Source organism: Typopeltis vanoorti, chromosome 6 (genome assembly GCF_054136105.1).
Source record: "Typopeltis vanoorti isolate ZY-2024b chromosome 6, IOZ_Tvanoo_1.0, whole genome shotgun sequence".
NCBI classification, from domain to species: Eukaryota; Metazoa; Arthropoda; class Arachnida; order Uropygi; family Thelyphonidae; genus Typopeltis; species Typopeltis vanoorti.
Window position 1 is genome coordinate 131300608 of NC_143554.1, and position 13018 is coordinate 131313625.

At 35.0% G+C, this 13018-nt stretch overlaps 1 protein-coding gene across 1 annotated transcript in view; it reads left to right on the forward strand.

The window, feature by feature from the left end:
• Nucleotides 1–13018, forward strand: part of LOC150105951 (uncharacterized) — a 138633-nt gene that overhangs the window by 51524 nt on the left and 74091 nt on the right. Inside the window, exon 6 of the mRNA XM_090394440.1 lies at nucleotides 9384–9549. Coding sequence (XP_090250566.1) covers nucleotides 9384–9549 — 166 coding nt within the window. The remainder of the gene's footprint in view (nucleotides 1–9383; nucleotides 9550–13018) is intronic.

Consider the following 13018-nt stretch of genomic DNA (forward strand, 5'->3'; position numbering starts at 1 on the left):
TGGTTATTATTATTATTCCTCACTTATCCTCTTTATGTCCTCCCATGACATGAAGAGGATAAATGAAGGCTATGATCTGTATTTCCATTACTAATTGTTATTATTTAGTAGTCCCAAAGTTTCTAACTTGCATAGCTATTAGAATTCTTGACTCTGACACACCTTGTATTCCATTATCATCCCCACCCTTTATAATTGCAAAATATAATCTGTATTCATATCGCTTAAGAAATTAGTATAATTTAACTGACTGTTGTTACCTTATTTTATAGTGTCCATTACCTCTAATTTGATTATCCTCAATATGAGTCCTGTAATTCATATGCATCTAGATCTCCTTCAGTTCTATGTTCATCTGACATGACATATACATGGTCCAGTGACCTATGTTAGCACTTATTCTTGAGGCAGTTCTCATTCAGAAATGTCATATGAAGATTGGTCTGATTTCTATTGATACAGTTATGGATATTTGAAATGTAGTTGAACTTGACTTGAACAGTGGGAGGTGATTATATTGTGCAGTTCAGTTTTTATAAATGTTCTAAATGGCTGCCATCAGTTTGGATGCATACACCTTCATTCACGACGTGACTTCTGTGGACACACAGTTTAATATAATAATGAGAACCATCTCTGGTACCTTAAGATATACTCCTTTTCCCTGGTTGTCTGTTCTTTCCCACATCACTCCTCCTTTCATGGTAGCCGCTTTGAAAGAGAAGAGGCTATTAAAGAAATAAATAAAATCAGAAATAACATGAATCCTACTCCCCATCTAGTTTGTGAAAATACCAGATGATGGTCCCCAGGAGTGGTGGAGAAAACTCTGGAATGGATTACAAACAAGTACCTGATCACAGATCCAACACTGTCAAATCTTCAGGATTCAAAGCTAGCTAAACAGGTTTAGCACCTACTGTGTCCATTTACTACATCTGTAGGGAATTTCATGGTCACCCTTTTGCATGTGTGGTGTGGCACTGTGCAGACTATGCATCATATCACTGATGACTGCCCTACAAACTCCTTCACTGGAGGCCTCAGGAGCTTACATTTACTCCCAGATAGTGCTATTGATTAGTTAACAGAATTGTCAATATGTATATATTTTTACTCATTAATTTCTTATATTTTTACCTATACACTAAATAAATAAAATCTGTGGAAAATATAACTTTACAAAAAACCATGGTATCGTTAATGCATCTTACAGTATTGAACATTTGCTGAAGTAGTTGATGAAGATCTTGTTCAATTTGTGTCCATACCTCATGTTTTTAGTGTAATTCTTCTCACAGAAATCTAGTAGGTTTCTGGTGGATATTACCAGTTCAGAGAGCTATCTGAATGATGTATGTTCCTAGTGAAACATTCTAGTATAGTGGGAATACATACTCTGTTGTACTAGTATATTTATTCTTGTTTGCAGAAGGATATTTTGTGTGTGTGCGCGTGCGCGCATGCATGCGTGAGAGAGCCAGAATATCACTTATCAGCTGTAGTAAGAAGATGTGTGATCCAGTTAGCTAATCATCAATAATGCCACACGTTCTCTGAAAAACAATGTTAGAAATTACCTACTACTTCCACATGAATTTTCATGTTGAAGTAATGGCCAAAATGAAAATTCTTTAAAAAAAAAAAAAGTCTTCAGAGGCTCTACAAAGATGGAATGCGTCAATGAAATGCTTTGGTGTTATGTTTGGTATGGCAAACAATCAGTTTTGTTGTTAATGACAGATTATCTAAGAAATGGAAATTCTTTAAAAAAGGTTTTCGGAGGCCCTAAGATGGAATCCATCTATGAAATCCTTTGGTTTTTTTGGTCAGTATGGCAAATTATCAGTTTTGTTGTTAATGGTAGGTTATCTAAGGAATCTATATAGCCAATGCTATATAGATTCCTTAGATAACCTATATACCTCAGTCAAGTTTGTTTAAGATCACTTAAATCCCATTTTGTTTTAAATTGAAACTCAGTTGTTGATTTCTATAACCAAACAAAATTCACTAACTGTAAATCTGTAATTCATGCAATCTGAAAAGCATTATTTGTGTATTTGCTCTACCTTATTATATTCTTTGATTCAAAATTTGTTTAATCCATTCTCTGAAGTCCATTTAATATATTTCATGTTCTCTTTCCCTTACAAATTACAATCTTTAGGCTTTTTTTAAATCTTGATGTTTTCGAATGTAACTTTTGGAATATACACCCTCTGTCCAAAAAGAAACCGAAATTTTGGTAGAAAATAAAACACAGGCCAATTATAATTATTCAAATCATTTATTTCAATCAATATACTCTCCCTCAGCTTCAACACAGCGTTTGGCACAGTCAATTAATTCGTTAAATGAGTTTTTTATATCGGTTTTTGGGATACTGTTGAGAGTCATGGTTACTGCCGCTTGAACGTTTTCAGTGGTGTCGTATCAGTTTCCTTTCATCAGCAAATGAAGTCAGGGGAAGAGAAAGAAGTCACAGGGTGCTAAATCAGATGAATATGGTGAATGATCCAACAGATAAACTCGGTTTTTGCTCAAAAACTGTTTCACAATGTTCAAATTTGGAGATGGTGCATTATCATGCAAAAGTGAGCAGCTGCCTGCATCACGATATTCATGCTGTATGCAACGAATTCTCACTATCAATCGCTTCAAAACTTCGAAATAAAACTCACCATTGACCGTTAGGCCAGGCAGAATGAATTCTTTGTGGATAATGCCCTTGGAATCGTAGAAACAAATCAGCATTGTCTTTACTTTTGACTTCTCCAAGCAACTTTTTTTTGGATGCCTCTCTTCTGGTGGTTTCCACTCAGTACTCTGGTGCTTTGTTTCGGGCTCATACTCAAAACACCATGTTTCATCACCAGTACTGATCATTTCAAGGAAGTTTGAGTCCTTATGAGTGGTTTTAATGAGGTCCTTGCAATGTTCAATTCGATACTTTTTTGGTCGTCGGTCAACTTGTGGGGAACAAATTACGAATTCAATTTACGAAGGCCCAAACTCTCGGTCAAAATGTTGTGCACAGTTGATATTAAAATCTCCATTCATCTTCAATCAATCTCACGGACGATTTCTGGTTTTTCTTTGATGAAATCACGCACTTTTTGGATGTTAACTTCGCTCAGTCCAGTTTTTGTACGACCCGGCTTTTCGTCATCCTCAAGCATCTCACGACCACTTTGAAATCGCTTAAACCACTCGTAAACTTGAGTACCGGATAAGCATTCATTGTGTATGCTTTTTGAAGCATTTGATTCATTTCGGTAAAACTTTTATCAAGTTTAACACAAAAGTCAATCGCAGCTCTCTGTTTGAAACTCATTGTCACTATAACTCGACTTCTAATGAAACAAATGTCATAAACAATTGACACAACACTAAAGAAGGTTGCCACTTTCGACAATAAAAAGATACAACAGGTGGCGGCACTAGTTTCTTCTATTTTCGAAAAGTTCAGTTTCTTTTTGGACAGAAGGTGTAACTGTTATATTTCATGTTCTCCTTCCCTTACAAATCACAGCTTTTAGGCTTTCTTTAAACCTTTATGTTTTCCAATATAACTTGGAAAACATCAAGATTTTCATTAGAGTTCCAAGAGAAGTGCTCTGGAGAGCACTGCAATGAAAATCAGTTCCATTTAACTGTATCTGCATCATTCAAGATATGTACAATGAGGCAGTAACATCTGTATGAAGTTCCGTGACACTGAATATTTCTCAGTGAGAGTTGGGCTACACCAGGGCTCTGTTCTTAGTCCATATTTGTTTTCATTGATATTAGATGATCTTACTGAATTGGTGCAGGAAGAGGCACCATGATGTATGATGTTTGCAGACAATGTTGTTTTGATTGAGCATAGAAGAGAGAGAGGCTAATTCAAGATTGGAAGGTTGGAGGAAGGCCACAAATTAAGATTGAGTATGACAAAAACAGAATATATGGAGTGCTCTTTTAGTAGTGAAAGAAATGATCTAAAACTATTTTGGAGGGAAAGAAAAGTTTAGGTATTTATGCTCAGTGTTACAGAGAGATGGTGAAATTGATGAAGAGGTGACTGGTAGAATTAGCACAGGATGGTTAAAGTAGAGACAAGCCAGCACTGTTTTGTTTGACAAGCATGTCCCGATTCGTCCAAAGGGGAAATTCTATAAGTGAATTATGAGGTCTGCTATGTTGCATGTATCGAAATGTTGGACTGTAAAGAAAATACATGAGCAAAGGATGAATGTGGCAGAGATGAGAATGTTAAAGTGGATGTGTGGAATAATAAGAAAAGATGAAATTAGAAATGAATTTATCAGAGTTGTTTGGGAGTGGTACCAATAGTTGAAATAAATGGGGAAAAAACAGATTAAGATGGTTTGGACATGTTGAACGGGACTCACCAGCTGAAAGTGTAAATAGGATTATGAATCTGAATGTGGATGGGAAGAGGTAGACTGAGAAAGACATGGAGAGATGTGGTGAGAAGAGACATGGAAGAGTGTGGAGCAACTGAAGAAATGGCACAAGATAGGAAAGAATGGAAAAAGAGGAATTGCAAGGCCAACCCTGAATAAATGGGATAATGCACAAGAAGAAGAAGAAATTTTTTTAGTGCTTCTTATGCATTATGAATCTATACTAGACTGATGATAATAATATAAGGACTTATATCAAATAAGCACTTTCTCTTTTTCTCTGCAGGCAGGCAGTAAAATGCATAGTGAAAGGATTGTCTTATGAAAGTTCAATACCTTTTCACAAGTGGTGCCATATAGTTGTTGCTTCCTCGTCTCACCTGTTGCACTAGCCTTCTGCTTATATTATCAGATTATAATTTTTTTTCCCTGTAATTCTGTTGTTTGCTGGTTTCTTCATGTATTAGTAGCCAAAGAATATGTATTCAGTAGACATAACAGACTATGGGAATAATGCAGATCGCTCCATTTCCTCTGAAAATTAGGTCAGATTCCTCATTTAAGTATTATAAAGAATTGATTGAGAAGATAAGAAAAAGAAGAGGAATATTTTAGGACAGTAGAAACATATTTTTTGAGAACAGAATGTCATCCCTCTCTAGCATGAAGTGAAAATAATGATCATCATCATCAAATTCCTGACATGTACCCTCAAGGGGTGTACAGGATATGATAGTACATGAAAAATTTACATCATTACTAACTTCCTATCTACAATTTTCCTCCAAATCAGTCTGTTACTTGTCAAGACTCCAACATTATCAGATCTTATATTTCTATCGTATAAGGCACTTTGTACCGTTTCAATCCACCTATATCTTGGTCTTCCTCGGGGTCGTTTTCCTGCCAACCTGGCAGAGAACAATTGCTTTCCTAATCTTTCCTCGTCCATTCTGTTTAAGTGACCATACCACCTGAGATTAGCTCTGCTAATGCATTCCTGGATGCCAACAATGTCAAGTTCTTTCCTAATATCCTTTTTTTTTTAATATGATATTGCCATTGATGCCATCTGTTCACGCCTCTAATCTTTCTCAGTACTCTCATATCTGTGGTCTCTAGTCTTTGGTCAAGTGTTTTACTTCTGACTCAGTTGTCTGATCCTTAAGTTAAAACTGGTTTGAACACTGTCTTGTATACAGTTAATTTAGTGTTTTGGCTAATTTCTCTCTTATTCCATATGAATTTATTCAATTGACCTCCCACCATACCAGCTTTGCTGATTCTGTTGTCTATTTCCATATTTAATTTACTATCTTCACTAAAAATCGTGCCCAAGTAGCTAAAATGTTTTACTTGTTCCACATGTTCTCCATTTACAACAGTTGATATTTTCAACGATTCTACCTATTTTCATTGTCTTTGTCTTTATAATGCTGACCTTTATACCATATCTATTACAACAGTTATTCAATTTAGTCAGGGAATCTGGCAAACTTGTAGCGGATTTATTTAAAAGTATAGCATCGTCTGCATAAAGCAATTAACATCTCCAATTTTGATATCAGTTTTAATACCACTTTCCTTCATAATGTGATCCACATAGATAATGAATAATGGAGGGAATAATGTACATCCTTGTCTGACACCAGATTTAATATTAAATCACCTTCCTGTACTTCCTTCAATTCTAACTGCTGACTTGCAACTCAAATAAAGACTAAGTATTGCTTGATATAATGCCCCGTTGACACCATATAACTGTAGCATATTGAATAGCTTCTCTCTTGGCATCTTGTCATATGAATTTTCCAAATCGACAAAACTTAAATACAGATCTTTGTTATATTCCCATGCTTTCTCAACTATTTGTTGTAAAGTGAAGATCTGATCCTGACAGCCTCTATTTGACCTGAATCCAGCTTGCTTTTCACCAAGCTTTTCTTCCACAATTCTTCTCAACCGTTTCTCAAGTATACTGGCATAAATCTTGCCAGAAACACTCAGTAGGGAAATACCTATGTAATTATCACATTCAGTTTCATTTCCCTTTTTATATATGGGTACTATGAGAGCTCTACTCCAATAATCAGGAATTCCTCCCTCTGTCCATGCCTTCTGAACTATGCAGTGCCACTGTAAGACTTTTATACCACCATACTTCAGCATTTCTTGTCGCATATCAACTACTCCTGCTGCCTTTCCAATTTCAAGCCTTTGATGGCATTTTCTACTTCAAGTATGGATATGTATTCCTGACTGTATGCCTGTTGAGTGTTTTTTACCACTGTGCTATCACTGCTTGTTTCATTTAGCAATTTTTCAAAGTAATTACTCCATACTTCACAGATATCTTTGTCTCCTGTTTTCATGTCACTTTTATCATCTCTAACTCCTTTCACAGCATTCTTTTGTCCATTTCTAAGCGTCTTCAACAACCTCCAGAATATCTTATCACATTCTTGATATTTATTTTCTATGTTCTTGCTAAAGTCCTCCCATGACTTTTGTTTAGCTGGTTTTACACAGTGTTTAGCTTTCTTACATTTGTCTCTGTATTCTCTAAGAGCACAAGCTGACTTATTTGCCAGGAACTTTTGATATGCTTTCTTCTTTTCCTTCACTGCCTCTTTAACTTCCTATGTCCACCATGGAGTTCTGATTTTTCTATCCTTGCAGACAACCTCACCACATGCCTCTCTGGCAGAATCAATCAATGCTTTCTTCAGAGTTTGCCACTGAATCTCCAAGATTTGATTCCTGTTCTCAAACCCTTTCATTTTTTCTTCAATAATATTTGTGTATCTTAGTCTACAGTTCACATCTGAGAGCTGCTCAACTTTTATTCGCTTTAAAACTTTCTTACATGTTATTCTTTTCAATATGAAATTCAATTTTATCTTGCTCAAGACTAAATAGTGATCACTTCCAATTTCAAATCCTCTGTACACTCTGGTGTCCTGCACCAGGGAGAAAACATCACTATCAACAATAACATAGTCAATAAGACTTTTGTTATTCCTTGCCTCTTCTCTCCATGTGAATTTGTGCACAATTTTATGTTAGAACATGGTGTTAGTAATAACCAGTCCATGTCCTGAGCAGAAATCCAACAGATATTTGCCATTATTATTAGCTTTGCTCTTTTCTCCAAATTTTCCCAAAATATTTTTGTATGTCTCACAATCATTTCCTACTCTGCTATTTAGATCTCCAACAAGGACCAACTTTTCCTTTTTCATTGTGTCAGTAGTTTTTTCCTAAATCCTCAAAAAATTCCTCCACTTCTACCTTAGTAGAACCTTCTGTGGGACCATAGGCACAAATAAGTCTCATTGTCCAGTTCCCCATTCTCATATTTTCCCAAATCACTCTACTTGAGACTGACTGCAATTCAAGAAGATTAGCCTCGTATTTTGTGTTGAATGCTATGTCTACTCCTTCTTTTCCTTGATTGTCATCGCCTGAATATAACATTTTGTATTTATTGCTCAGGAAGATCTCACCAGTTTTTGTCTTTTTTGTTTCAGTCACCCGTATTATGTTGATCTGGTACTTATCTAATTCCTCAGCTAGCTCCATTTCTTTGTCATTCAGGCTTCTTATGTTGATAGTACCAATTTTTAACTCTGGTGATATTGAGTTGGGGCGTGCTTTCAGATTTGGGTCCTTGTAATAATGATAGTTATTTTTATTTTTTTAATTCATTTAATATTGTTTTATACATATGAGGGTGGTCTGAAAAGTTCTCGGCCTTAACCATAGATGGCAATACTGTCGGCAAAATTTTTTTTTTCCCTAAGTTAGAACATCTGTCATAAGCATCCATGTGAAATTGCAAGTCATTCTATCAAGTAGTTTGTTTTATACTGCTGTCTGAAGCAAAAGTGTTGCCTGTATTCCTCGTGCAGTTATACAATTCTTTGTAGAAGAAGTTTAACACCAAAAGAAATTCATTTGAAGTTCATAAAAGTTTATGGGCACTCTTCTCCTTCTTTTTCGACAGTTAAGAAATGAGCTGCTGGGTTTAAATGTGGCTATACCAGCTTTGAAATGATCTACGTGAAGGATATCCAAAAAGAGTAACAACACCAAAAATCATTGATCAAGTACACGATATGCTATTAGATAATCGGCGAGTCAAAGTGCATGAAATTGCTGAGATATAATAATTTCAAAAGAATGCATAGGACATATTTTGCATGAAGAATTGCAAATGAAAAAGCTTTGCACAAGATGGGTGCTGCACTTGCTCACAGCAGATCAAAAATGCACTCTCATGAAAATCTCTGAACGGTGCTTGGAGCATTTTAACAAGAATAAAACTGATTTTGTGCATCAATTTGTTTATATGGATGAGACTTGGATTCACCATTACACACTAGAATCCAAACAGCAGTCAAAACAGTGGACAGAAGCCAGTTGTTCAGCACCAAAGAAGACAAAGTCGGTTCCATCAGCAGGAAAGGTCATGGCATTGGTGTTTTGGGATGCTAAAGAATGAAAAATCATCTTTCCTCAGGGCAATGTATCTGCCCACAAAGGTGTTTTTGGCAATGGAAAAATTAATGGATCTGCACTATGAATTGTTGGAACATCCACACTATTCCCCAGATTTGACTCCCTCTGACTTCTGTCTCTTCCCAAAACAAAACTCATAATCACTGGTCAATGTTTTTCTTCGAATCAAGAGGTGTTGCAGCTGTAGAGGGGTATTTTGCAGATCTTACTGAGAACCACTACAGGGAATAGGGTAATGGCACTGGAGCATCACTGGAATAAATGTATTAGTCTTAAGGGAGATTATGTTGAAAAATAAAAATAATTTTAAAATTATAAATTTGTTTTTTCATTGTTAGGCTGAGTACTTTTCAGACCACCCTCATACTTCCATAAAAACTGCATTTCATCATTCAATTATTATTTATTTTATCTTTTTTTTGACTAAAGCAAATAAGTTTCTTTCAGATTTAAGCCTCTAGATATTAACAATAGTGCACTACGGAAGATTATTGAAGAATTTAGAAAGACTCAAAATTATGAGAGAGGTTATCAGCAACTTGCATCAGGAGAATGGGCCAAGACATATTTTCCATCCAAAAATAAGCATAATCAGAACTTACTTAAGTCTCATGTGAGTTTCTTTTAATTATCTTTCCTATATAATTTCATCTGCTAATTTATGTAATATATACATACATGAATTCTAAAGATCATTTGCTTACTACTTATGGAATACCATCATCGTCAAATTAATTGATACACCTCAAAAGGTGTACAGTATACTATAATAGTACTTCTGATGATTATAAGTTTACATTATTACCAAATTCCTGTAAGCAATTTTCCTCCAGATCGATCTATTATCTGTAAGAACTTCAGTATTGTCAGATCTGTTTCAGTGTTCGTGTATCCTGGAATCAAACACTTCTGTAACTTTTTGTCACTCTCTGTGAGGACCATGCCAACAATGTTAAGATCAAATTACTTCAGGTTTACTATGATTTTGCCATTGATGCCATTTGTTCAAGCCCCAGATTTTTCCCTTAGAGTTCTCATATCTGCAGTCAGCAGGTATTCAGTGGTTTGATTTCCATTCTTACTCTAGGATCCATATAAATTTATTCATTTGACTCCCCACTGTACTAACTTTGCTTGTTCTGGTGACTATTTCCATGTTTAATTTGCCATCTCCACTAAAAATTATGCCTGAATAGCTAAACATTTCACTTGTTCCCTAGGTCTCCTTGCCGGATGCAGCTGACATTTCTCATATTCCTGCCTATTTTGATAGTGTGCCTTTTTTTTATTGTTAATTTCTCTGTCAAATTTGTTACAGTAGGTATTCAGTTTAGTTAAGGAATCTTGCAGAATTGTACTGGATTTATTTAAGAGTAAGACATCATTTGTATGAAGTAAAGAGCTGTGATCAAGATAGCAAATGATCTTTGATATCACATTTATTGCCACAATTTCTTTATAATGCGATCCATATAGATAATGTTGTTTAATAGTGATCTGTGGCTTACATCTGATTTTACATCAAACCATCTTTGTAATTTCTTCACTTTTAATAGCTCATTTACATTAAGTATGAACTTTGTGTTGCCTTGTATAATGTCTAATTCACATCATGTAAGTGTAGTGTTTTGAACAACTTGGAGTAGACTCTCATAGCTCCCATCTATAACAAGGAGAAAAACTGAATGTGAGGATTACAGTGAAATTTAAGTGTTCTGGGTAAACTTTACTCGAGCTTACTTGAGAAGAGGCTGATGAAAATTGGGGAAAAGAAGCTTGGAGTAAGAACAACTTGGGTTCAGGCCAAATACAGGTTATCAAGATCAGAATTTCACTTTATGACGAATAGTTGAGAAATCATGGTAACATGACAAGGATCTGTATGTAAGTTTTGTATATCTGGAAAGAGCATATGACAAGATGCCTAGAAAAAAGCTTTTCAAAGCACTACAATTAAATGGGATAAATTGGAACATTTTTTTACAGAGTAGTCTATATTTAAATCGTAACTAGTCACCAGTTAATATTGAAGGAAATACAAGAAGATAGTGTGTACACTATCTGCACTCTTATTCATCATTCATATGGATCACATTATAAAAGAAAGTGGCGTTAAACTTGAAATTAGAATTGGAGATATGAAACTTAGCCCTTTGATTTATCAGATGATGATGAACTCTTAAACAGATATACTGCTAGTCTTTAGGATTCGCTAACTAAATTGAATAAGAACTGTAACAAATTTGATATGAAAATCAGCAATACAAAAACCTGAACTGTGAAATTAGGCAGGAACATAGAAAACTTCTGCTGCATTCTCAGTGGAGAACCTATTGAACAGTAAAATATTTCAGCTATTTAGGCATAGTTTCAGTGAAAATGGAAATAGACAACAGAATTAGTATAATTGGTATGGTGAGGAGTCAGATGAATAAATATATATGGAGTAAGAGAGAAATTAATCTAAATATGAAACTAGCTGTGTATAAACCAGTGTTCAATACAATTTTAACTTGTGAATCTGAGAACCAAGTTAGAAATAAAGCACTTCATCAAAGATTTGAGACCACAGACGTGAGAATTCTGAAAAAAATTAAGAGCATGAGCCAAAGGCATCAATGGCAGAGTTATATTAAAAATGAAGATATTAGGAAAGAACTTGACTTTGTTAGCAAGGCTAGGCTAAGGTGGTATAGTAACTTAAACAGAATGTCAGAGGAAAGGTTGGCAGAACAAGTGTTTTTGGTAAAGATGCAAGAAAAACAACCCAGAAAGATAAAGATTTTGGTGGATTGATACAGTTAAAGATGCCTTAGAGGTCAGAAATATAAGATCTGATAATATTGGATTCTTGACAGATAACAGATTAATTTGTAGGAAAATTGTCAATAGGATGTTAGTAATGATGTAACTTTTTTATGTTATACTGGTATGGTGATATCCTGTATATCCCATAATTAAATTTGATGATGATGACCATTGTTATGTATGTATTGAGTATAGGTCAAGGTTTGAGATGAAATATTCAGGTGTTTATCAATGGTGCTAAATTGGCAAAAGCAGCTCTGTAAGCTTTGATATGATGTTGTTCCTAGAGGATTTGAAAAGGTTTTATCCATTTCAGTGTTGCTAAGTGTAAAGTCTTGCACTTTGTCCAAATGAGATGGAATATGGTCAGTGGTTAAATTCAGCTGGGGCCCAGCCCCAGAGAGTCCCAGCTGAATTTTTTTTTTATGCACTGGGCATAAAAAAAAATACCTGGAACATGTTTCTGTTTTGTGACTTTTCTTCCTTTACGGTAATTATTCCTACATTATTATGTTATTATTCAACGGTTGTTTACAGTTTTGATGTGTATATAAATTCAATATCAATAGTCGCCTGATTACAAACGTGTGATGAAAGGAACAGGAAGGTTTGGAGCTTCCTATAATGCATTATCTTGCAGTGATTGACAAGTAAACATTATTGCAGATAGTGTAGCAGAATTTTGATACAAATTTTGTCTTTTCTGGTTGGCAAAATGACAAAATATCACTGAGTCTGTCAAAATGATGTTGTCAGTAACCAACAATAGAACAGCAGATTAGCAGTTGTTTATCAGAGCTCGTGATTGTGAGAAGCACAAAGAAAATCATGTAATATTTTTGTGTTTATGTAGGCCTACTATTTCAACTATGGATAAGTACATTGGTACCTTCTTTAAACAGAAAAATAGCTCGGATGACAGTGATAATATAATGTTATATGATAATATAATATGATGTAATGTAATGACAGTTTGTATTTAGTTTCTGAAGAGAAAGAAGTCTGTAACGAATCCACAGAAACACAGGATTCCCATCAGTTGCAGTGTAATAATATTAATATGTTGAACAAAAGGAAAGATTTGCCAACTCTGGACACTTGACCAGTGGATAGCATTCAAAGGTAAATACAATTAGTTATTTTGTGAGGACAGAGGTTTGGGGTGTATAACATGTGCAGATGTACAGATTCTAAGCACAAGTTCTTCACATCAGGGTATTCACTTAGCGGGGTGGATTATCAGAGTGGATAAATGGATTAATACGTATTAAATG